Below are 22,683 nucleotides of genomic sequence, written 5' to 3'. Positions count from 1 at the left end.
ATACAATCTTCAAAGATTTAGTACTCTAATTCTAAGGTAAATATAAAATAGGTATAAATGTCAAAATGCTTGTGTCAAAGAAAGGAAGAATAATTAAAAATAGTGCATTATACTGGGTGCATTAGACACGCTGAGCTGTTCCTGCGTGGTTGTGTGATTTGCTTCTTTGAACTGCATAATCATAGCGAAACCTCACGAAGTGGCTGGGCCTATGTGAAACATACTCACTGTAGTGAACCTGATCAGTATCATCCTGGACAACATTGAAATGCAACAAGAAAATAAATGCATTCACACCCAACACCAATATAATGCTTTCAAAGCCATCTACAGAATAAAAAGTGGCGAGCCCTTTCAAGTTTATTTTCTAAATTTAATTGGAAACTAAACTTTATTTGTCATACGAAGTTCCACAGGTACACTTACTTCTAGATGTAACACAGAAGCATTCTAATTGTTTATGTTTTATCAATCACTAATAAAAGTCTGTGCATAAACTATAATCTGATACCATCCTGTGTAGTTATAAATTGAATAGCATACTTTACTTTTCAGTATAAAAAATCTAATAGTCATCAAAGTTTCTTTGCAAATTTTAGTATCCCACTCATGTCATCCATTTCATTAGCAGATGAAACAAGTTTTTCACTAACTTGGCAATCGGGCACACTGAGTCGCTGGTGTGTTGAACACACCCAGGAATGCACAGGATTAATTTTTAATACTTTTGGTACTTCATAACTTATAATTGTCATTCTGGATAAATATACACCAGTGCCCCTCCCTCCCTCTTCCTCAAAGGAATATAAACAAAAGTCTATAAAAAAAAAAAAAGTGTTGGACTAACCTGTAATAAGATGGGACGACTGTACTGAGGCAATTCCATGTTCTTCTCACACTTTGTAATACCTTTGGTGCACTTCAGTCTTCCTACAATTAAAACGTTAATTTAAATAATTTAATTTTAATAATGTACAAGGGTTGTTCAAGGTTGATCAAGACTTTCATGCGTAAAATATGAATGAATTAATGTAGTGCTGCATTACTTCATTACTGCATTATCTTGTACAACGCATGCACAGTAGTGTAAACAAAGATGGCGGCAAGTATCGTATCTGCTGCTGTGGAACAGCGATGTATAATGAAATTTCTTGTGAAGGAGAAGGTGAAACCTGATGAAATTTGGCTTAGACTGCAAGCACATTATGGTGAACAAACACTGTCACGGTGTCAACAGTTCAGTGAAGGGCAGGAGTTGGTAGCAAATGAACGGCACGGACACGTTCGCCCAACTGCAGTCACTCCGGTGAATACTGTGTATGTTGAGCAAGTTATCCTTGAAGACCGGCGAGTAACAGTGCGTGACATAGCACATACAGTCAATATCAGTACTGTATGGGGCCGTTCGGAAGAAAAGACCTGGAATGTTGTCGAAACATGGCATTCTTCTCCATGACAATGCCAGGCCACACACGGCCCATTTGATTCAAACAACACTGGCCAACTTGCACTGGGAGGTTTTGCCACACAGTCCTTACAGTCCAGATTTAGCCCGCAGTGATTTACACTTATTTGGGGCTCTTAAAGAGCATTGGGGCGAGATGCATTTCCAGACAGATGAGGAACTCAAGAACACTGTCCTGCAGTGGTTACAACACCAATCTACTTATTTCTATGCTAAATGCATCAAGGAACTTCCACAACGATGGCAACGGTGATTGGATGTTCAGGGGGAATACTTTGAAAAACTGACATAGTTTGGTGCTTCTATGTATGCATATTTCCTGTCTAGAAATAAAAGTCTTGGTCAACCTTGAACGACCCTTGTAAAAGAAGTAGTTCTTTGCATGCTCTCTCCCCACCAAAACAGGAGAGAAAAAATTTCCCTGAAGGGTACTTGGCTCACTCTTACAAAATCTGCAGCCATTCATGTGAGAACATAAAATTTTCAGCTGATAGCCTGATCAATGTAGGCACATTCTTTTCTTGTTTCTAAATTTCAAGTTTCAAAACTCCTATGATTATTGTTCATAAATAACCAGTGGTGTTGGAGCCCATGAGGGCCAGTGCCTACCCACCAACTGCCAGCATCACTAACAAGTTACGGGTTGATGTGTGGTCAGCACAATGAACCCCCAGTGGTGGTTGTTGGTTTTCTATGACCAGGTTACACTACTCATTCGCAGCTCCCCAACTTCCTCACAATTGTGGGTGACCACAAGTCCCATACACAGGCCGAAATCTCAGCAAAAGTTGTTACACTTCCCCCACATGACTCGAACCTGCACGCGTCCTGTAGCTGGGGTCCAAAGCTTGGTCAGACCACATGGCCACGATGCGGGATGATTACTGTTCATAGTAGCTCTAAATTTTGTGGCATGTATATTTCATGAAACACACTACATGGGAATCAGAATTGCACAAGACTTGGGTTTTCTTCCTTGTAAAAATTACTGGCATTGGTGTCAATATTTTCTTGTATCGATTAGAAAAGAGGACAAAATTTGGATGACAGATACCAGGATTTTAAATTGTTAGATACCTAGATTAACCAATTATTCAGATAGTTTAGACAATCCTCACAGTCTGTAAACCCAAGGCAAGGATTTTCAAGAAAACCATCACCCATGCATATGCTAGTAATATTGATTGTAATGGATTTGGCTGTTAACACTGTCTGGAAGACCATATGTGAAGGGAACATTTCTGAGATAATAAATATTACAAGTGGAAAGTTCTTGAACTTCCAAGATTAATTCATTTTAAATAAAATGTAACATAGTAAATGTGAAGAAAAATAACAATCGTTGAAGTTGATAATAAATAATTAACAGTGCTCAAAGGGATGCTTAGTCAAGTTTGGGGATAAGTAAAGGGATGCTTGTATGCTTCATTGATTGATTGATTTGGTTTATTTTTTCTGCAACTTTTGGGAAATTGCAAAGATAAGGATGAGTGATGATATGATGAAAAGACACCCACAAGGAACACCCGTGCCCAGGCTGGGATTCGAACCCAGGACCTTAGCATTGTAGCATGGTGTGCTAAATACTCTGCCACATACAGTCCATACCAGCTAACTGTAGCCCAGGCGAACGAGAACAAGTCTCTGCGCAAGTACTGACGCGAGACGGTCCCACCAATTAAGATTGAGAGAAATGGGATTGTGAAATGGACGATGGGAGTTACCCGACTTCTCTGAGGAAATCTGTAAGCGTTGCAAACTTTTGAAAAGGATAATACCGAACGCACATGGCAAACGGACCATATTTTTGTCTTCAGGTCCGTACAATTGGTTTAAGAATTTCTTAGGGAAATATTAGGGATAAAACTGCAAGTGCAAATTTTGACAAGCCGTGCATTTAGCGTACGGACTAAGGTCTGGACCGTACGTCCGTACACTTACGATGAAGACCGTACGGTTGGCAACACTGTGCTTTCACAATTCGATTTTCCTCTTCCTCCTCTGCCGATATGTGCGCCCCTGCTCTACAGTTAGCTGGTATGGACTGTAGGTCAGTGCTTGGTGCTTCAATACACACACAAAGAACCAGGCGGGAGGATGCTAACGCAAATTATCCTAACTGAGGATGCTTGATGCAAATTTTCTTAACTTGAGGGAACAGCATCACCTGCATCCCCCACTTCGAGTACTGTTACTGAAGGAAATTAAAATAATATTCTGAATACGAGAAGCATTTTAACCCTTCACTATTTTTCTGTGAACTCACCAGGGATACATGTGCACCCCAGTTGAAAAAATCACTAGGCTCGAGCTTTAGTGTTGAGGTAGCCAAAAACTATGAATTATAATAGAAGTATCTGAAAGTATCGGTTGGAATGTATTTAAAGATACCTTCCAATACTTTTCCAGAATTTTGGACTTTCAATAACTCACATATGCAGAAAAATTGCTGTGCAACACTTTTTCAGTGTCTAATTATGCTGGATATTGTGCGAAATTCAAAGTTTCTTTTCATTTTGCACCAGTTTTGTGTTAAAAGCTGAATTTTGTGATAACGGAAAATGTAATTTAGTATTCTGTTGTAATTCTCAAATATTTTAAAAGCAAAAATCTTGGTAAATTAATGCCTATAATTTGAGTGAAAAACTTACACACTAACAAATTTTAATTATTACAATTTTTCAAGCATCGGTATTTTTTAGAATCTGTGACAATATCGGCATCAGTACTGGAATCAGTTGAAAGTGTTATTGGCTGAGCCCTAGTATTCGGTTTTCATATTATCTGAAAAATGTGAGTACCCTATATCTATAGAGCATCTCAACCTTAAAAGTCAGCATGGATTAAATGGAGCGCGACGTTGCCAGATCAACAAACGAAGGCACATCGAGTCACTGTTAATCGCTAATGATTTCCAACCAATTTACTTCCTTAATATCATATAGGAAATCTTCAAAATCTATGTATTTGATGTATTTTGGGAAAAATGATAGTTATCTCAAGATTTGCATGTAAATGTTTATATTTCGACGTAACTATTTACTATTTTACATTTGCATTATATGTGTAATACACGCAACTATTGTTACTTTTTCGTTGAATGCTGTATGCTTTACATAAACAGAATTATATAAATGCAAAAACAAACATTAAGATATATTTTTGATGGAAAATAAAGCAATAACAATGTTTATCATGATGGACCCGATTCCATTGTATTTTTTCATTCTGACATTATTCTGTTTCCCCATTCTTTTAGACTTCTTTTTTGCCGGTGTTCCGAGAGGACCTTCGGTTTCTTTCTTTCGTATTATGTATATAAGATGTTCAGAACACTCCATAACATCAGCCATTGTCTTAACCACCTTGATGATATTCATTGACTTTAAAACGTGATTTAGCACGTGCATAACTATTATGAGTTCTTTACCTCAAAGTTTACCAACACTGCATCTTTTCCAGCTTCTCTATGCATTATCAAACGAAATATGTAACTTACATGCAATCCACAATTATCACACAGCACACTGCACTTCATACGAACCGGGACACCTGCCTGCAACTGAATTGTAACCTCGGTGGCACGCAATGAAATAGATACGCGAGACAGCCTGTGTAAACAAACTACGATTGTGAAATAACTAAAGGTGCTGTGGAGTAACAATGTATTCTAAAAATAACTTAAAACAGTGGTCAACACTTTTCTCACTTGTTCTACACGTGTATCGCGACAAACCGAAAAGTTTCTCGCTAACCAACTTTTCATATTACGGTCTGATGATTTATACAAAATATCCAATGTATACATATATAACACTCCTTGTAAGCAAATTAATTCACTCAGGCGAAGAATATTATATAGATCCCATAGAAAAAAAACTGGCGAAGTTATTCAAACGGTTTGATATTTATGGCTTTTGAAGTATTTACTACCAAAAAAAATAAGCATTTTGCAAAATTGCATAATTATGGAAATTTCAGATCACATTAATTTATGATAGGTTATATAATGCCGTCATTAAATAGAGCATAAAAAACTCTACAGGATAATGATTTCACTTTTACATTTTGTAAATTTTGTAACATCTGGCAACGCAGCGGTAGTAGAGAAGGACAGAGCTATTGGCAAAACTCATGTATTAGAGAGAGAGGGAAGTACTCCATTTACTTCCATACTGACTTTTAAGGTTGAGACGCTCTATAGATTACCAAAATCCATATTAAATATTATTTGATACCTGAATAATAAATGTTATCCCAATTTGGCAATCCCTAGAACTGATATTCTACTGATATCAGCAGAGAAACTGATTTGATTGATTGATTGATTTAGTGTTTTAAGTCCACTTTATGCACAGTAAGGCTCATCAGGACTGGACCTACAGTTTAAAGTGGGATCCGAACCACTATGTGCCTCCACTGGGTATCAAACCTGGGAAGCAGAGAAATTAAATGACATGAAAGAACACATAAGCTAGCTTGACATATTTTCTGATATATATTTCACACTGCAGTCTCTCCTAAGATGACATTAATTCTGTCTAAAGAGATGATTTATTTTGTACCACCCTCTTCTGATGATCCAATGTCTTTCATTACATCGCATACACAAGGAATACAGAAAGCAAACTAACCTGATATCTTGTGCAACTGAAGTTCTGCTGGTCGACAGAGGAAACAGCCATCTCCTTCCATTGCCATGCTACTTATCAGTACAAAGTGGTTTCCTTGGATGGTCACCATTCGAACAGATGGAGCATTGAATGCTGCAGTGAATCTCTCCTGCAAGTATGGACTTATGCTGCAGAAGAGAAGGATGGCAAAGCTCCATCAATTAAGTAACATCTGGAGCTTAGGGCAAATAAATATATTAACTTAGTGAAAAACTTGTGAAAATTTGATGCTGAACCAGAGATCAAACCTGGTTCAGTGCTCTACCACTGAACCACAGTGAATGTTATCTCTTCCCGATATTCTGCAACATAACTTGCTGCAGCTATTAGTGCCATCTACCCATAATTGAGGGCACTATTTTGAACTGAATTAGATATTAGAATACATTACTAGTACAATGAGGAATAATAGCATTAACTTGTTGAAAAATTAATGTGTGATACACAGACTACTGTACAACCTGACATTTAGGTTCCCAGATATTATTACAGTTTCCTGCTTCATAATTTTCAATCTTCTGGTCCCTATGAGGAAAATGTTATAAAGTTTTCCTGTATTTTCCAAAATTATACATTCTTTAGCAGCAGTCAACTGAAAAATGTATGATCAACATTCCACTGTATTTCTTCATGTTTCTTCAATGTTAAATATTGGATATTTCCTCTTTGCGCCAACCCTCATGGCAGAGTGGTTACCAGAGTATGCTACAATATCACGAGTCCCTGGTTCAAATACCAGCCTGGGCATAGATGTTCTTTGTTAGTGTCCCTTCATTAATTTTATATTACCATCACTCATGAAAAACTAAATATGCTGACCAAGGCAGTAATTTATTTTATTAAAAACATAAACTAAACGTAACGTTTCAACCTTCTAGCAAGGTCTTCTTCAGACTCTGTACCCAGTACAAATGTAACAAGATACAAAAACAGGGCATTATATATACACAAACATTACGCCCTCCAGACTATTAGAAAGTTGTACTGGAACTTTCTAGCAGGTGGCTTTCCCTTGTCAACTGTACTTTCACCTAAAAGGCTAAATATATTTACTTCCATATAGAATGTGGTTGAACTTTTTATCTCACGCTCTTTTTCCTTCATTTTTCTTCCTTCTCCTCTTTCTCTCTTGTCCTTTCCACTCTTTCAAACACCTTCTTCCATTTTTGGTTTAATTTCAGTCCCCTATTCCAGTTCATTGTGTCTTCTTCACCTTTTTTCTCTATTTCCTTGGCCTCCTTCCATTTTCTCACTAGTATTCTCTTCTCCCTTCCTATCTGCTTAGCTTCATCCCACTCTATGTCATGTCCTGTTTCTCTCGTGTGTTTAAATATCGCATTTCTCTCTCTCTTAAGTCGTACATCATCCCTATGTTGTTTCAACCTGTCTTTCAGCCTCTTTTTCGTTTCTTCTATGTACACACTCTGACATTCTTTACATTTCACTTCGTAGATAATCCCTTCCTCTTCCTCTTCTCTATTTTCCTTTTTCTTGTTTACATTCTTCGCTATTCCTAAGATGCTTCTCCCTCCCTTCCTGGAAGAAGGTGTTAGAAAGAGTCGAAAGGACAAGAGAGAAAGAGGAGAGGAGAAGGAAGAAAAATGAAGGAAAAAGAGTGTGAGATAAAAAGTCCAACCACATTCTATATGGAAGTAAATATATTTAGCTTTTTAGGTGAAAGTACAGTTGACAAGGGAAAGCCCCCTGCTAGAAAGTTCCAGTACAACTTTCTAATAGTCTGGAGGGAGTAATGTTTGTGTACATACAATGCTCTGTTTTTGTATCTTGTTACATTTGTACTTGATACAGAGTCTGAAGAAGACCTTGCTAGAAGGTTGAAACGTTACGTTTAGTTTATGTTCTTAATAAAATAAATTACTGCCTTGGTCAGCATATTTAGTTTTTCATATGATGGAAACAAGGCATAATGGTGTTATCATCACTCATCCTCATCATCGCGATTACCTAAAAGTGTCAGAAAAGCAAAGCAAAATAAATCAAATCAATCTTTCAATTATATATGCCAAGGTCATCCTGCTTCATTACAAACTCCACTGTGGTATTGGTTTGAAAATAGTTGTTTGTACATGATTGATTAGCTCGAATATGGTCATCAATCTAGCACATACATAATCAGGAAATTCTATTCTCTCCTGTAGATTTAGAGGCATCCTGAGCACACTAATTCAGCACAGATCCCCATGTACGATATTATTTAATTCTCATATGAAAGAAAAACAATCATCTAACAAAATAAGAATGTCGATTCCAGCAGCGGCTGATGGCTCTGAATTAGGTGAAGGGCTGGTACGAAGAAAATGGGGTAATACAGAAAATTAGTGCGTGTTTTGTTAGAAACCCCATTTTCTAACAAGTATGTGTAACCATGGGCGTCTGGAAGGGGGGGCAAGGGGGGCCGTGGCCCCCCTGGAAAATGAAAGTCAACCAAAAATTATGTATTTCACACATACAATTTCATTTTAGCCACAATAATATGTGTTAATTATTGCATGAACACCATAAATTCAAATTTAAGCAATGTTTTTTTAGGTAACAACACTCTTTTGGGGGAAAATGTGACTTGTTGGCCCCCCCTGGAAAAAAAATACCTTCCTTGCCCCTCCCTGGAAAAAATCCTGCGGACGTCCATGTGTGTAACTATTGATATATTTTTCCTATTACCGCATTTTCTTCCTACTATCTCTTCACCTAATTCAGAGCTACCAGCTGCACTGGTCGATTGTTATCTCGTTTTGTTACCTTATCACTTGGCATGATAGCACACTAAAACAGCACTGGAAGGTGCCACGATGACCTTATTTTGTCCATCATGTGTTTTCACAGAATTAAATATATCAGAGATGGAACAAATCAGCTGGTACTCTATTGGTTTCAGTAAAATATCTACAAATAGCCCATAATTTAGGGCAAAATTCTGTCATTTTGTTATTATTTTAATGAATATATAAATATATAATTCATTTGCCCTAGTTATGTGAATTGAATGTCTAAATACCCCGTTTCTTTTTTCAAAACGAAACCCATTACAGTCACCTAGTTATAAGGAGGTTACGAAAAATTCATGTTCTTCAAGGAACATTTGCAATTTTATACTGCATTATTGGTAGTATATTGGTACTTTATTGCTATTGGTCCATCCCTAAAATATACTAATTGTATAAATTTTAACTGGAAGCAGAACACATAAATTGTTGCATTGGTACCTAATGCGCAAGAAATATTATCTTCTTCAAATACCAGTTTCACTATTACAAAAAGCTTTAATCTATTTATATTCTGAACAGAAACTTACCTATAATGAAATCCAATATCATGGTTGCCAACAACCACAAACAGTTGAGTGTTTTCTGGTACATGGAAGAGGCTGTGGAAGCGATTTACATAGTAGGTGAATTCTTTCTCACTGCACCATAGACCTTCATCGAATAAATCACCTAAGGAAACATGGAGGAAAAATACAGTGTGTTAGGTGTTATATAACACAGCAATATCATTCTATGATATTCATAATTTTGTCGAAATATATTACATTGCATTACGTAGCACTGAAACTACAATTGAAATATCTAAATACGGAGAAATTAGAACTCACTTTTATCCACGAAGCTGTTTTTCTTTTTCGTTTAATTTCAGTAAACGTCGATAGCGAGCAAGCACACCATACTTGGATTCCCCTACTACAACAGTATTGCCTGGAAATAGCAGACGACACAGACCTAGACGCACAGTTAACAACAGCGCAGCTAGCAGCAGCCAGAGAACTACAAACAAAAGACGCACGCCAAGCAACAGTACAGCAAGTTCCAACGAGGATGGTCGCAGTGGCCACTGAAATTAATCAAAAAAGAAAAAAACAGCTTCATGGATAAAAGTGAGTACTAGTTTCTCCGTATTTATATACTACCGCGTCTCTCTTTTCCCAATTATGAATGAATGAAATATCTAGATGCAGATGATTTCTTGTGCCTACTGCTTTTGTTATAACAGGTTGGTGGCACGTCAGATTCAGATTGAAAAAAAAATTGTTTGGTTTATATTGGCTCTGTTTGTGTTGAACAAAAGCCATATAGAATTGAAGTAACACACAGAAACTTCGATGATATGTTCTTCAGAGGCCTGTAAAGAACTTAAAATGTGTGAAATATATAAAATCTTGAAGATATTTCAAAATTTTGTTGTAGTAGGATCTGGAAAATTAAATGTATAATGTTGGAAAAAGATACAATTGAAGTTCTGTGATTACATGAAAAGTACAAAATTTCCAGTCAGTGGACATCATGCAAGTAAGAGCTAATGTTCGTAAATAAAACACTGTGCAGTCTAGTGTAGTATATCTTTTGGTGTGGTAACATTCGTAAAGATTTGTTGAATTTCAATATGTTGCCAGTTGCTACTTGAGAAAAATTGCCATGGAAATGCATATCTATGATGTACCCTATTCATGCCTAGTTATTTACCTGCTAATAAACTAATATTTTTACAAATGGTAAAAAACTATTGTCTAATTTCTAATTTCCAAAATTTTCAAATGTGGGAAAGGAATAAACTCTACGTAAAAGTTAAAAATATGTCAAGGTTATACATATTATACAACGTTATAAACATAAGAAATGTAAATAATACCTTTAATACCAGGAAGTCATAGTTTGGAGCATCTTGTATGTGAAATACCATGCCTACATGCCATTTAAGATAAGGAACATTCATGAAACATGTCAAGTTTTAATAAGGTTAAATTGAAAACTTTATCTTGAACAAGTTGACAGATAAACTTCTTAGGTTTTATTGCATCATAAAATGTTTGACTGTGTATGCAACCACTCTCAATAAGTAAAAGGTAATGGGAAATTCTAAAAAAACCAGGCCAAAACATCATTATTTAGGAAAACTGATTTGGAGGTTTGTTTTTGATTGATTTGCTTTATTCTACTTTGCTTTTTGTGCCACATTTGGCTAATTTACGAAGATGGGGATGAGTGATGACATGATGAAACTGATGAATGGACACTCACAAATGTCCATTCCCAGGCCGGGATTCAAACCCGGGACCCTTGGTCTTGTAACGCGATGTGATAACCACTTCGCCACAGGGGCCAGATTTAGAGGTTGGTAACAGTACATACATATTCAATTAGGGATGTGCGGGATCCCGATAAGTTGGTACCAGGATCAGGATCAACATTTCCCATCCCAATCCCGACTTTGAAAAATGATTTCCCAACCTTTTGAATCCTAAACAGTCAGGAAATTCCAAATGGTCATGTTTAAAAATAGTTAATTCTCTAGTTTTCTGCATTTCAAGTTATGAAACTTCTCAGTTTGTTAGTTTTTATTCCAGAAATGCAAAAAACAATCACTTATGGGAAAATGGCATGTAGAATTCGAGACTTCCACATTGTCGGGAAATTTCGAACATTTCCATCCTGAATGTCGCGATTACAAAAATTTCCTGTCCCGCACACCCCTACATTCAATACATAACAAACTGTGATGAAAGAACAGAATTTCTCTGTGAAGATGATTACCAAGATGGCAACCTAGGGAACATGTCCAAAGATTTTTGTTGTTCGAGTTTTTGTTTTGAGTCCACTTTATGCACAGATAAGCTAATCGGGGCTGGACCTACAGTTTAAAGTGGGATCCAAATCACTGTGCAATGTGTCTCCACTGGGGTTCAAACCCAGGAACTCCTTGATTACCACTACACCATCGGAGAGACCAAAATATGCATCAAGAAGCTGCTGTAAGTGACCAATGCTATGTAATGTAAGTGACTAACCTTTTTTTTAAACCTTAGGAAAATTAATGAGCTTGTATTATTACATTTTGTTTCTGTAGCACATAAGCTTTACAATTTGGGAAATAACACAGAACAGAAATTTGTTACTTTAAAGGTTACCACTGCCACTTTTGAATTTGTAATTTGTACTCCTCAACCATTGCCGTGCAGTCTAAGATGCGAACTTTGGGCTCTGGCTATGTGACATACGCAGGTTCGGGTCTCCTGGGGGAAGCGTAACAACTTTTCTCCTGAGATTTTGGCAAGTTTATGGGACCGGTGGCCACCCACCATTGTGAGGAAATAGGGGAGCTACGAATGAGTAGCATAGCCTGGTCATAGAATACCTACATCAATGACTGGGGGTTCGTCATGCTGACAACATGCCAATTCAAAACTAGTTTGGATGATCGCCCACCTCTGGTGGAAGTGAGGCCCGCAGTCGGTAGGTAGGCACTGGCCTCATGAACTGGTGCGCTACGAATTATTATTATTATTATGCACAGATAGGCTACTCAGAACTGGACCTACAATGTAAAGTGGGGTCCAAATCACTATGTACCTTCACTGGGTATCGAACCCAGGATCCCTTGATTATAATTACGTTTTACATATATATATACCAGGTGGTTATAATTAAAGTGACGGTGTTCAGAGTGGTACAGCACGGGCTGTAATGAGAGTAGCAGTCTGAAACTTCGTAGATATGCTAATGAAGCAATGCGCTCGCGAATTATGCCCCCAAAAAAATTAGTTCCAATTCTCGCCACCAGGGTAAAAAATGGCGCTGTAAGCAGTCAAAATTTGGTATAGTTACAGGAAAAACACTAGAAATCGCAGAAAACAATACTCTTTGTAATAAAATATCGCTACAATTTCACTATTCGAATTACATGAACATTACCAAAGGAAAAAGCAACAAGCGTCACCGACAACAACCAGGGAGCTCACACAATGGTTAGGCAATGTCACCGACTTTGACGTCAGAGTTACGGAAAATTCCACGTTTTGACTGCTTACAGCGCCATTTTTTACCCTGGTGGCGAGAATTGGAACTTTTTTTTTTTTTTTTGCATAATTTGCGAGCGCAATGCTTCATTAGCATATCTACGAAGTTTCAGACTGCTACTCTCATTACAGCCCGTGCTGTACCACTCTGGACACCGTCACTTTAATTATAACCACCTGGTATATATATATACTAATGATGAAGGAGACAGTAAACACTTACCACACGAAGAGAAATTATTCTATATTTCGCGATCTATGTCGCATTGTCAAGTTGAAGAAGAAAGATCGGTGTTACTAAGAGAAGAGGCACAGAATACTGACTGTAGCGTCTCTACGATCAGTGTTGCCAGAAACAGTTGATAGATGACGAGAAGTACTTTCACCAGTGTTTACTGTAAGGTGGGTGGGTAATTTTGGGGAGGAGAGGAAAGGGTTACTGGTTGGCTAGGTTGAGTCCGGGGGGTATAGTGGCATGCGTGCCTGTTATGTAGGCCCTTTCCAGTGCCTGCGGAAAGATGTGTCAGAGTGGGGGGGGGGAGGGGGGGTAAAAGATGGATGATGGCAACACGGAAGCAGTTATTGAAGGTGGTGTTATGGCTGTTGGTGTGGATGGCAACAGTGAAATCGGAGTGTCTCCTTCATCATTAGTGTTTATCCGCCCTTCTGGCACCTTTCTGATCCTATTCCTGTGTTTATATATATATATATATATATATATATATATATATTATATATATATATATATATATATATATATATATATATATATATACCGTGCGTTCATTTCGATCTGCAGCCGAGAGATCGGGAGAAGCGTGGCGGGCGGCGCTGACGGAGATGCCGACATTTGCGGCCTGTAATGCCCACTTATTTTTATAGACATATGCAGACATTTATATAAATATTGCAAAACGATCACTAACCTGTGTTATAACACGCAAAAGTTCTTCTGTAATTCATCCAAGTTCTGCTCTTATATACACAAAAAAATACGCTTTAGAAACGATGTTAAGAGCCACAGATAATAAAACATTTTAATCATAGTTTTGACCAGTAACGTCCTGCTTAAGTTTATATCCTTGAAAGAGTTTTGTGCCGATGGGGATCGTTTGGAGGTTTTGAATGTGCAACACTGTATCAAGATTACGCTGTAGAAGAAACCGTTAAAAGTCAATAGTGTTCGTGAGCTTCCTTGCAATCCGAAATCTCCGAGCTCGAGTTTTTTGTTCCTTCGCGACTAGATGAAGACAGAGTTGTAAATATAGTGGCGAGCAATGTAAACCAAGAGCGTGTTAATTTCGTACTGTGCGCAAGAGTGTTATTCTTGATTACTTGCAGTTACTTGTTTGTGTTATTGTAGTGTGTATGTGTGACGTGTCAGTGAGACGATTGGAATGCCAGCCGCAAGATTCATGTTAGAACAAAGATTTTTTTATGTATGACACGTACCTACGTGAAAACAAACTCGTGTCGAGACGTGTGTAGGTAATTTGTACAGAAATTCCCATGCGTTTCAACTCCACACAGAGATACGGTTAGACATCTTGTCCTTAAATTACGAGAAACTGTATCGTTAAATTTTAAAACACCTAAGCAAAAACGACGGATTCTAACCGAAGCAAAACTCGATGATATTGGTGCAGCGTTAGAACGTTCTCCAAACAAACCTCTACGCTGTGTTTCACAAGAGGTGGGCGTGTCAAAATCATCGGCACATACAGTCACTAAGCTACTAAAATTAAAACCATACTCTTATAACACAGGTTAGTGCTCGTTTTGCAATATTTATATAAATGTCTGCATATGTCCATAAAAATAAGCGGGCATTTCAGGCCCTCCAGGTGCACACGGCCACTGGCAAATTTACCCTCCATCCCAAAGGGACCTGCCATGCCTCAAACCTTATCTACATCCTCACCTGCAACATCTGTGGTGATTTTTACCTGGGGGAAACATCAACGGCCCTCAACCTCCGCATCAATAACCACCGCTCCTCCACCCACAACCTGGACTTCACTGTCGCCGTCCACACCAACCACCACAACATCAGTTTCAACGACTGCTTCCGGGTAGCGATCATCCACCTCCTACCCCAACCAGCCAACACCTCTGTTCGCAAAAGATGGGAGAGAGCCTATATATCGGCCATGAGTGCAACCACTCCACCTGGCCTGAACAAGGCCACCCAGTAATGCCCAACCCTCACGCACCCTCCCGCCCTCCCTCCCAACTCATCCTCCCCACTCACAGTTTACGACGAGCCTGGTGACGAAACAGTGTTTTTTTCGTTCTACGCACCGCTTCTTCTTCAATGGGGACCTGGCAACTCTGCAGGACCCCAACTTCCGGTTCCGTCTTCTGTTTCTTCTCACACCGATGATGCTATAAATTAGCGAAAATTTTGAATTTTCCTACTGTCCGGTGAGTGTTTCCTTTTACCTTATTTGATTTTTACTTAGCCCTTTTGGCCCTCCTTGCTTTTATCCATTATATATATATATATATACAGTGATCAGAACGTTACATCTTAAAAGTAGCTTCGCTACAGCTACAGCTACATTTATCTAAAAGTAGCTCGCTACGCTACTCCTGTTCGCTACTCGCTACTTCGCTCCTTTTTACGCTACTTCTGCATAAAAAAATAAAAACAACCATATAGGTATTAAAAAAATCCCCTACTATTGGTAAATAGATTATTTATTATCATGATTCCAGTCATTCGATAATTTTGATAGCAGTGTTACTTCAGTTACTTATTTTTACTATAGTTTTTGAGAATACCATACTTATGCAAGTGGCATATCAATTCAAATTTGATATATGAATATTGCAATTAGGGTGTTACCCAAATTAATTATTACAACTATACACAAATAAAATTTGGTAGGATTACGTATTTATGTTCACATCAACATATTTTTCTTGAGAATAAATATTTCATTTTTTATAGACTGGTATTTTGAATGAAAAGTACCTGGAGCCCTTTGACTACAAAAGGGCCCCAGGTTTGATACCCAGCGGAGGCACATAGTGGTTAGGATCCAGTCTCGATCAGATTATCTATGCATAAAATGGACTCAAAACAAAAACTAGGAAAGACGCCAAGTTGGGAGGATGAGATCCTTCTGCTCCTCCATTCCCCACACTGCTCATCATTCATCATTCTTTCTCATTCTCACAACTAGCCGAAAGAACAGAATAGATCAGGCACAGATGAGATGGTTCGGACACATGAAGAGGATGGATGCAGAAAGACTACCAGTAAGAGCTTACAATGCACAAGGAATGGGAATAAGGGCAAGGGGGAGACCAAGATGTTGGTGGAAAGACCAATAGTGGAGAGTGTTAGGAGACAAGATTGGAACACCTTGGAAAGAGAGGAGTGGTGAAAAACCAGGAAAAAATGGAGAGGTTTGACTTCTATGCCGACCATGCCAGAGGCAGGAAACGGCAAAGGATGATGATGTCATGATTAGCAAAAGTTACAGAAACGTGACGCAAAAGTAGGAGAAATACATAAATTTGAAAACTATGTATATTAACTAAAGAAAATTGTCGTTTCTGCAGGAAAGTCAATAATTCGTACATACCTTTTGCAATATGATAAAATTATTGAGGAAACTGTCGTGTAAACCTGAGTGTTCTAAATGTATTGTAATTTTAAAATTTGTGAACAAATACTATCGCGAAAATAATTGTGATTCCAGAAACTCTATCATTCTTGTAACAATAATTTGTTGCTGGTGAGATCCTATAATCTGACTATGATCAATGCTGTTAACGTACTGAGCCATTTATTGCTGGCACTATTCCCTTGCAGTAGAAAATCCATCGCTCGTTTTTGCACTGCAAGTTGTGTCTTACACAGCAATTAATGACATTTTGGTGTCTCTTACACCATGAATATCCACAGGATTTGTTCCGGGGGTGATGCAAACGAGGCACTTTTTTCCAGTGGTGCAGCAAACGAGGCATGTTTCTCCCCAAAATAGCGATGCAGCTAAAAAAACATAGCTGTTAGCAGGAAATATTCATATATGTCACTTAGTTATCTGGATATCTGAATTCTTCAGATACTAATTAAATAAATTACGTAGATATCTATAATCTACAATCTAGATAATCTGTATGTCCATGTAATAGACTGTCTTTATGAACCTCCTGCAAAATTAAGGGTTATTGTCGATTTTCTCTGACGCTGTTGCCACATTCAAAATTCACCCCAAAATGCCGAGGAAAAAAGTAGCTGTAGCGAAATTTTCGCTACAACTACAGGAATTTTGTAGCTTCGCTACCGCTACAACTACAATTTTCAAAATGTAGCATCGCTACAGCTACAAATTTTGTAGCTAGCTACTGTAGCGACGCTACAAGTAGCTCGCTACTTCTGACCACTGTGTATATATATATATATATATGTGTTCGTGTATGTATCTATCTTTGAGGGCAGATTTGTGGATCTAGCAGGACCACTGACATGAACATCTGTTAAACAAGGGGCCAATAACAGAACAGCAAATTCAATCCAATTTGTTAAAATGTAAGTTAAGTGATTATACATACATGAATTATCAAAACAAGGCTTACCTAATACAAATACAACATCGGGTCTATGGATTGTGATGGCTGTTTGGAAAGCTCGGTACATTTGCCATTCCCTAAAAAGAAATGTAGTAAGTTACTTTTTAAAATGCAAGATATTTAGATATTTTACTACTATGAACAATAAATAAGGTGCACACTTGACAAGTTTATACTGTTATACACACATAAATGCAAGCACATAAACACACACACAGTGAATGAAAGGAAGGAGGACCAGAAGTGCTAAATAACAAATGAAAAGGAAATAAGTAACACTCAGTACACACTGGAAAACTAAATTTTCGCAGCCTCATCTTTAGTTCTAGAAAACAAAATGTCAAATATGTTGTAAGTAGAAGTGAGTGTTCAATCTGAAACACTGCCAGGTAGAGTACGAAGTTATAGTCAGTATGGAAAAATGTGGTTTTCCTGTCAGGCTTGTCGAAAATTGCAAGTACTAGGGTGCAATGTGAGGGGACGAGGGCAGTATGAGGCAAACAAAGGAGAATGGGAATGAGGTTGTAGAGATGGGGTTGGTTGGGAAGGTCCTTACTCAGGCTATGGAATATGGTTGTACACATGGCTGATATGTAGGCCCTCTCCTATACTTTCAGTACTGATGAGTTGGTGGATTGGGGTAAGGGGTGGATGATTGCTACGTGGAAGCAGTCATTGAAGGACATATTGTGGTTGTTGGTATGTAGTGTGAAGTCCAGGTTTTGGGTGGATGAGCTGTCATTGTAGATCCTCAGGTTGGGGGCTGTGGCTGTTTTACCCATGTGAAAGTCATAACAGATGTTGCAGGTATGTATATAGATGACGTTCAGGGTGTGGCAGGTTCATTTGCAGTGGCAGTGTGAATGTGATATGAAAATTAGGCAGGTTTTGCACCTTAGGTGATTTCATTTATGGGCAGGGTTGTATTGATTATGAGGTAAAGTGTATTGCGGACCAGGATGTTTTGGAGGTAGGGGGATAGGTGGGCATTTGAAAACAACTCAGGGCTTTCAGGAAAGATGTTTCTGGTTTGGAGGTTCACTATGGAGAATGGGAAGGAGGAAATGTACAATTTGTACTTTTTTAATTAGCTTTTGCGAGAATTGGGAGTAGTTTTATAATAGTGAAAAACAGATAACTTAATGCATGGATGAGCCTTTGCTTGCATTCCACAGAATGTTCCATGAGATTTCGTACATTGCATCTCAAAATGTTCTACCCAATTCATATTTTATTAAAAACAAGTTTTTTTTTTGTTTTTGTTTTAAGCCCATTTTACGCACACATAGTTTAAAGTGAGATCCGAACCACTGTGAAATGTGCCTTCACCGGGCATCGAACCCAGGGCACCTTGATTGCAAAGCAACAACGTTACCACTACACCATCAGAGAGGGCACTACAAGAAAAGCTCTTTAACACAAATAGCTTCTAACACTGTGTGCTGAGTAGAACATGTTCATCACATGTGTGCAACATTTTATTTTGTTTTGCTGCTTTCTAAGAGGTAAGATAAATAAGCAGTGTTATTCCTGAAAATAGGCAAATGAGATTTTTATTATTGATCTCGAATAGTTGGAGCCAATGATAGAGTGAAATTTTCTGGATTGATTTCAGATGCACACCAGTCATTGATCCTAAAGTACAGTGACTTAAGATTCTAGTTCAATGTTGCATATGTGACAAGTATAACTGAGAATCGCCTATGTAAAAATTAGGAGTAAAAAAATTAATGACTTATTGCAAATCAGCAGTGTAAAGGGTGTGGTAAACCTGCTTTAAGCATTACAGGCCAACACACAGAATATGGATAATTTTGTGATATGACCCTTTGCTGTCAACGAACAAATATGATTGAAACCAACTTAAAGTTGGAGCAAAAAAAATTGCAATGCTCAAGTCTACATGAAAACATATATGTGTACTATGACCACTTGAGACACCTCCGTGAATTATTAGTGAAGGAAATACATTCCAAACTGTCCCAACAGAATCTAGACATGAACTTCAAACCAACTTCCACAGAAAGAATTTCGAGTGATGCAGAGCCAGGTCTGTTGGGCACATCATCATAATATGGGTATCACGTATGTACGTACTACATTGTATTGTTTTACATTTTACTGTACTGTATAGTTTACTTAGGCCTATGCCCTTTAAATACACCATAAAAAACATGTTTTGTTGCTAAAAACAGCGTTTTAATGCACTTTCTACTGTTCTTTTAGGTTATTTCAGTTAATCTGGTCAACTTATCCCTCCCCCCATTAGTTTGGATTAACGAGGTTTTACTGTACTTCATTTCCGGCCATACTGTAGTAACACACGATGCTGCACAGTGTCAATAGCCTAATGCTGCACAGTGTCAAAAGCCTAACCGAGATCTAGAGGTGCTACAAGAGTGACTTGCTGTGTACTGGTGGCAAATCAAATGTCACGTACAGGTGCTGTGTAGTGTATCACACAACAACCAGATTGCAGTGAGGCAGTAATTATTCAAATTAGAATACTTCAATTAATATAATTTAATATAATACTTTCTTGACATCTTTATATATAAAATAGGCAAAACACTGATATGCCTAAAGTCATATACTGCAAGTTATGTATATTAGCTTGAACCTGTTTATCTAGTGAAGTGCATCAGGTGAACATTCAATACACTTTTATGTAACAGATTTACGATGTCAATCATAGCAATAAGAATGGTTGTAATATGTATGTTAAATGCCACTTTTTTGCAAAAGATATACATACACATACAGGGTGTCCAAAAAGTATTTTCCTGATTACAAACTTTATTCATATCCGCTATATGCAAGGTAGAGATGTGAAAATGGTGCCAAAATGTTGGAAAACTAACCAAGTTTTTTTTGGTTGCAGGTTTCAGTAATGTGGCTGTAGTGTAGCAGTGTCAGTGCCCAGGAATCCGGAATTAACGCTCTTGACATCGGGTGGCATATTTCCATACAGTGTTTTTTGACTTGACAGGATTTGGGATGGAAGATAAATTCCATTTTTTAATACCAACTTATTGATGGCAGACATTCTAGATGAAAGGATTCTGTACATTTGAATGTTCCTCTGCACTGTTATTGGTGACTGGGTCTCAAGATACCGGACACGCTGACCTTATTCCTGATTTGTGAACATTTCCGGTTTTCTGGGCACCGACACTGATACACTACAGCCACGATACTCAAACCTGCAACAAAAAAACTTGGTTAGTTTTCCAACATTTTGGCACCACTTTCACATCTCTATCTTGCATATGGTGGATATGAATAAAGTTTGTAATCAGAGAAAGACTTTTCGGACACCCTGTATTTTTATTTCCCTGAGCTTGACAAAATCCATCTATCATCCATATTTTCTTCTTTTCATCAGGGAAAATGTAATAACATTATAAATTAAATTAAAGAATAATTGAAATAATAAAATCTTCATACCTCATCTAGTCCAAAGTTTCCAGCAAAATTAATTTGCATAATTCCAGATGATACAGTGTTTGTTATGAATGAAGTTTGCTTATTGTCAGGGTTCCAAGTTTTAAAGTTTCTACCTCCTAAAATAGATGATCTTTACTTCAACGTTTCAGTATTATTTTCCTTAAAATTCATTTTTATTCTAACAAACATCTGATACACTGTGCACTGGCTCAGTGACTGAGCATGTTAAGTGGTTAACTTTCTATCTTGTCACCAAAATTCCTAGGTTCGAATACTGATCTGGGCATGGATATTCTTTGCGAGATTGAATTATGACCATTTAAGGTGTACCTAAATGGTCATTCCGTTGTGCATGAAAAAGTATAAACAACGGAAAATCTTATTTCAGAATACAAAATGGCTCCTTAGGAAAAACCCTACATCAGGGTCACGACAATCGACCAGTACCACTCCATTATCAACTTGCACCCTTGAAGGTTCAGAATGGAGACCGAGCCATTTGAACAGGAAAAAATGTTGGCAAAATTTCCACCTAGGAATTAGACCCAGGTCTCCCCTCGTGCCAGCCAAAATAACCTTCTGAACCGATCACTACATTCTAGTATTGTTTTAAAACAATTTGTTTAACTGTTAAACTGGTACTTACAATTTCCCAAAATTATACAAGATTACTGTTAACATCTTCCATTTCTTACCCTTGCAAATTAGATTTCTACTCATGAATCAGTTGCCCAGATTAATTTGAGGGCATTTTACACAAAATTCTCGAGCCCCCAAATAACTGGATCTTTTCTTGGAACTTTTAATGAACTTTTAATGATGGCAACACTGGTTGGCAAGGTAACCCCCCCAATGTTGGATCAAACAACTACCAGTATCATTGTGTGTTTGGCTGTGGTAGCGGAAAGGTGAATTTCACAGCAAGTCGAATGGAGTCGGGTGTATACGAGAACCGTGTGGCAGTAATTGCCAGGGGGGTGAAACTCTAATGCCGCGAGCTGTGGACTTCATGACGTCAGCGATGTTAGCGACATCTATTGGCAGTGCACCCAAGTTATGCGCAGTGGGTGGATGCAGTTTAATGCACTGTTATTGTAACCTATAGTTGCAAAATTAGTTATTTCGCTCATGCTTTCATTGAAGAGACGATGAAATTAACAGTAGGATATTTAAAAGGTAAAAAGGAGACACTTAGAAAATATTTGAAATATATTTGTTGGTACAACCGGTTCAACCCCCTCCCCTCCCTCTCCTCTACACAGCCTGCCATCTAGCGTGCCCACAGAGAAGCAAATCAACGTAGTTGGGTGCACTGCCAATAGGTGTCGCTAGTTTCGCCCGTGACGTATTAAGACCACAGATTATAACATTGAGTTAACAAGTCTCTCCTAGTAGTTTGTCTATAGTAATCGCACTGCACAAAGTTGGCAAATCACCATCTGATGCAGGATGTTCGTGCATCGGACCACAACAGATACTGTGACACAGGGACAATAAGGACCGCACCAGGAAAGGTAGACCTCGCAGCGTGAGGAGCCAGAAGTTTGTGAAAGCAGTGGCAGCGCGGATTCGACGAAATCCTTTCTGGAAACAAGCAGTGATGGCTCGAGAGCTGAACATTTCGAAAATGTCGATGTCGCATGTGTTCCGAAGTGACCTAGGACTCCGCGCTTATCGGCGAAGTACTGGTCACTTCCTCACTCCAC

At 38.1% G+C, this 22,683-nt stretch overlaps 1 protein-coding gene across 2 annotated transcripts in view; it reads right to left on the bottom strand.

The window, feature by feature from the left end:
- The window catches only part of PGAP5 (Per1-like protein PGAP5), a 55,046-nt gene that overhangs the window by 14,179 nt on the left and 18,184 nt on the right, over window positions 1-22,683 (bottom strand). For both annotated transcript variants that reach the window (XM_083142324.1, XM_083142325.1), the window contains exons 4-7: window positions 17,537-17,607; window positions 9,452-9,593; window positions 6,100-6,266; window positions 848-930 (exon numbers count right to left, since the gene is read on the bottom strand). In XM_083142324.1, the coding sequence (XP_082998450.1) occupies window positions 848-930; window positions 6,100-6,266; window positions 9,452-9,593; window positions 17,537-17,607 (463 nt within the window). The remainder of the gene's footprint in view (window positions 1-847; window positions 931-6,099; window positions 6,267-9,451; window positions 9,594-17,536; window positions 17,608-22,683) is intronic.

This window comes from Lepisma saccharinum, chromosome 20 (assembly GCF_977018435.1).
Source record: "Lepisma saccharinum chromosome 20, izLepSacc3.1, whole genome shotgun sequence".
NCBI classification, from domain to species: domain Eukaryota; kingdom Metazoa; phylum Arthropoda; class Insecta; order Zygentoma; family Lepismatidae; genus Lepisma; species Lepisma saccharinum.
Note: the sequence above shows the minus strand (reverse complement) of the source record. Positions and strands in the feature narration are given on the sequence as shown.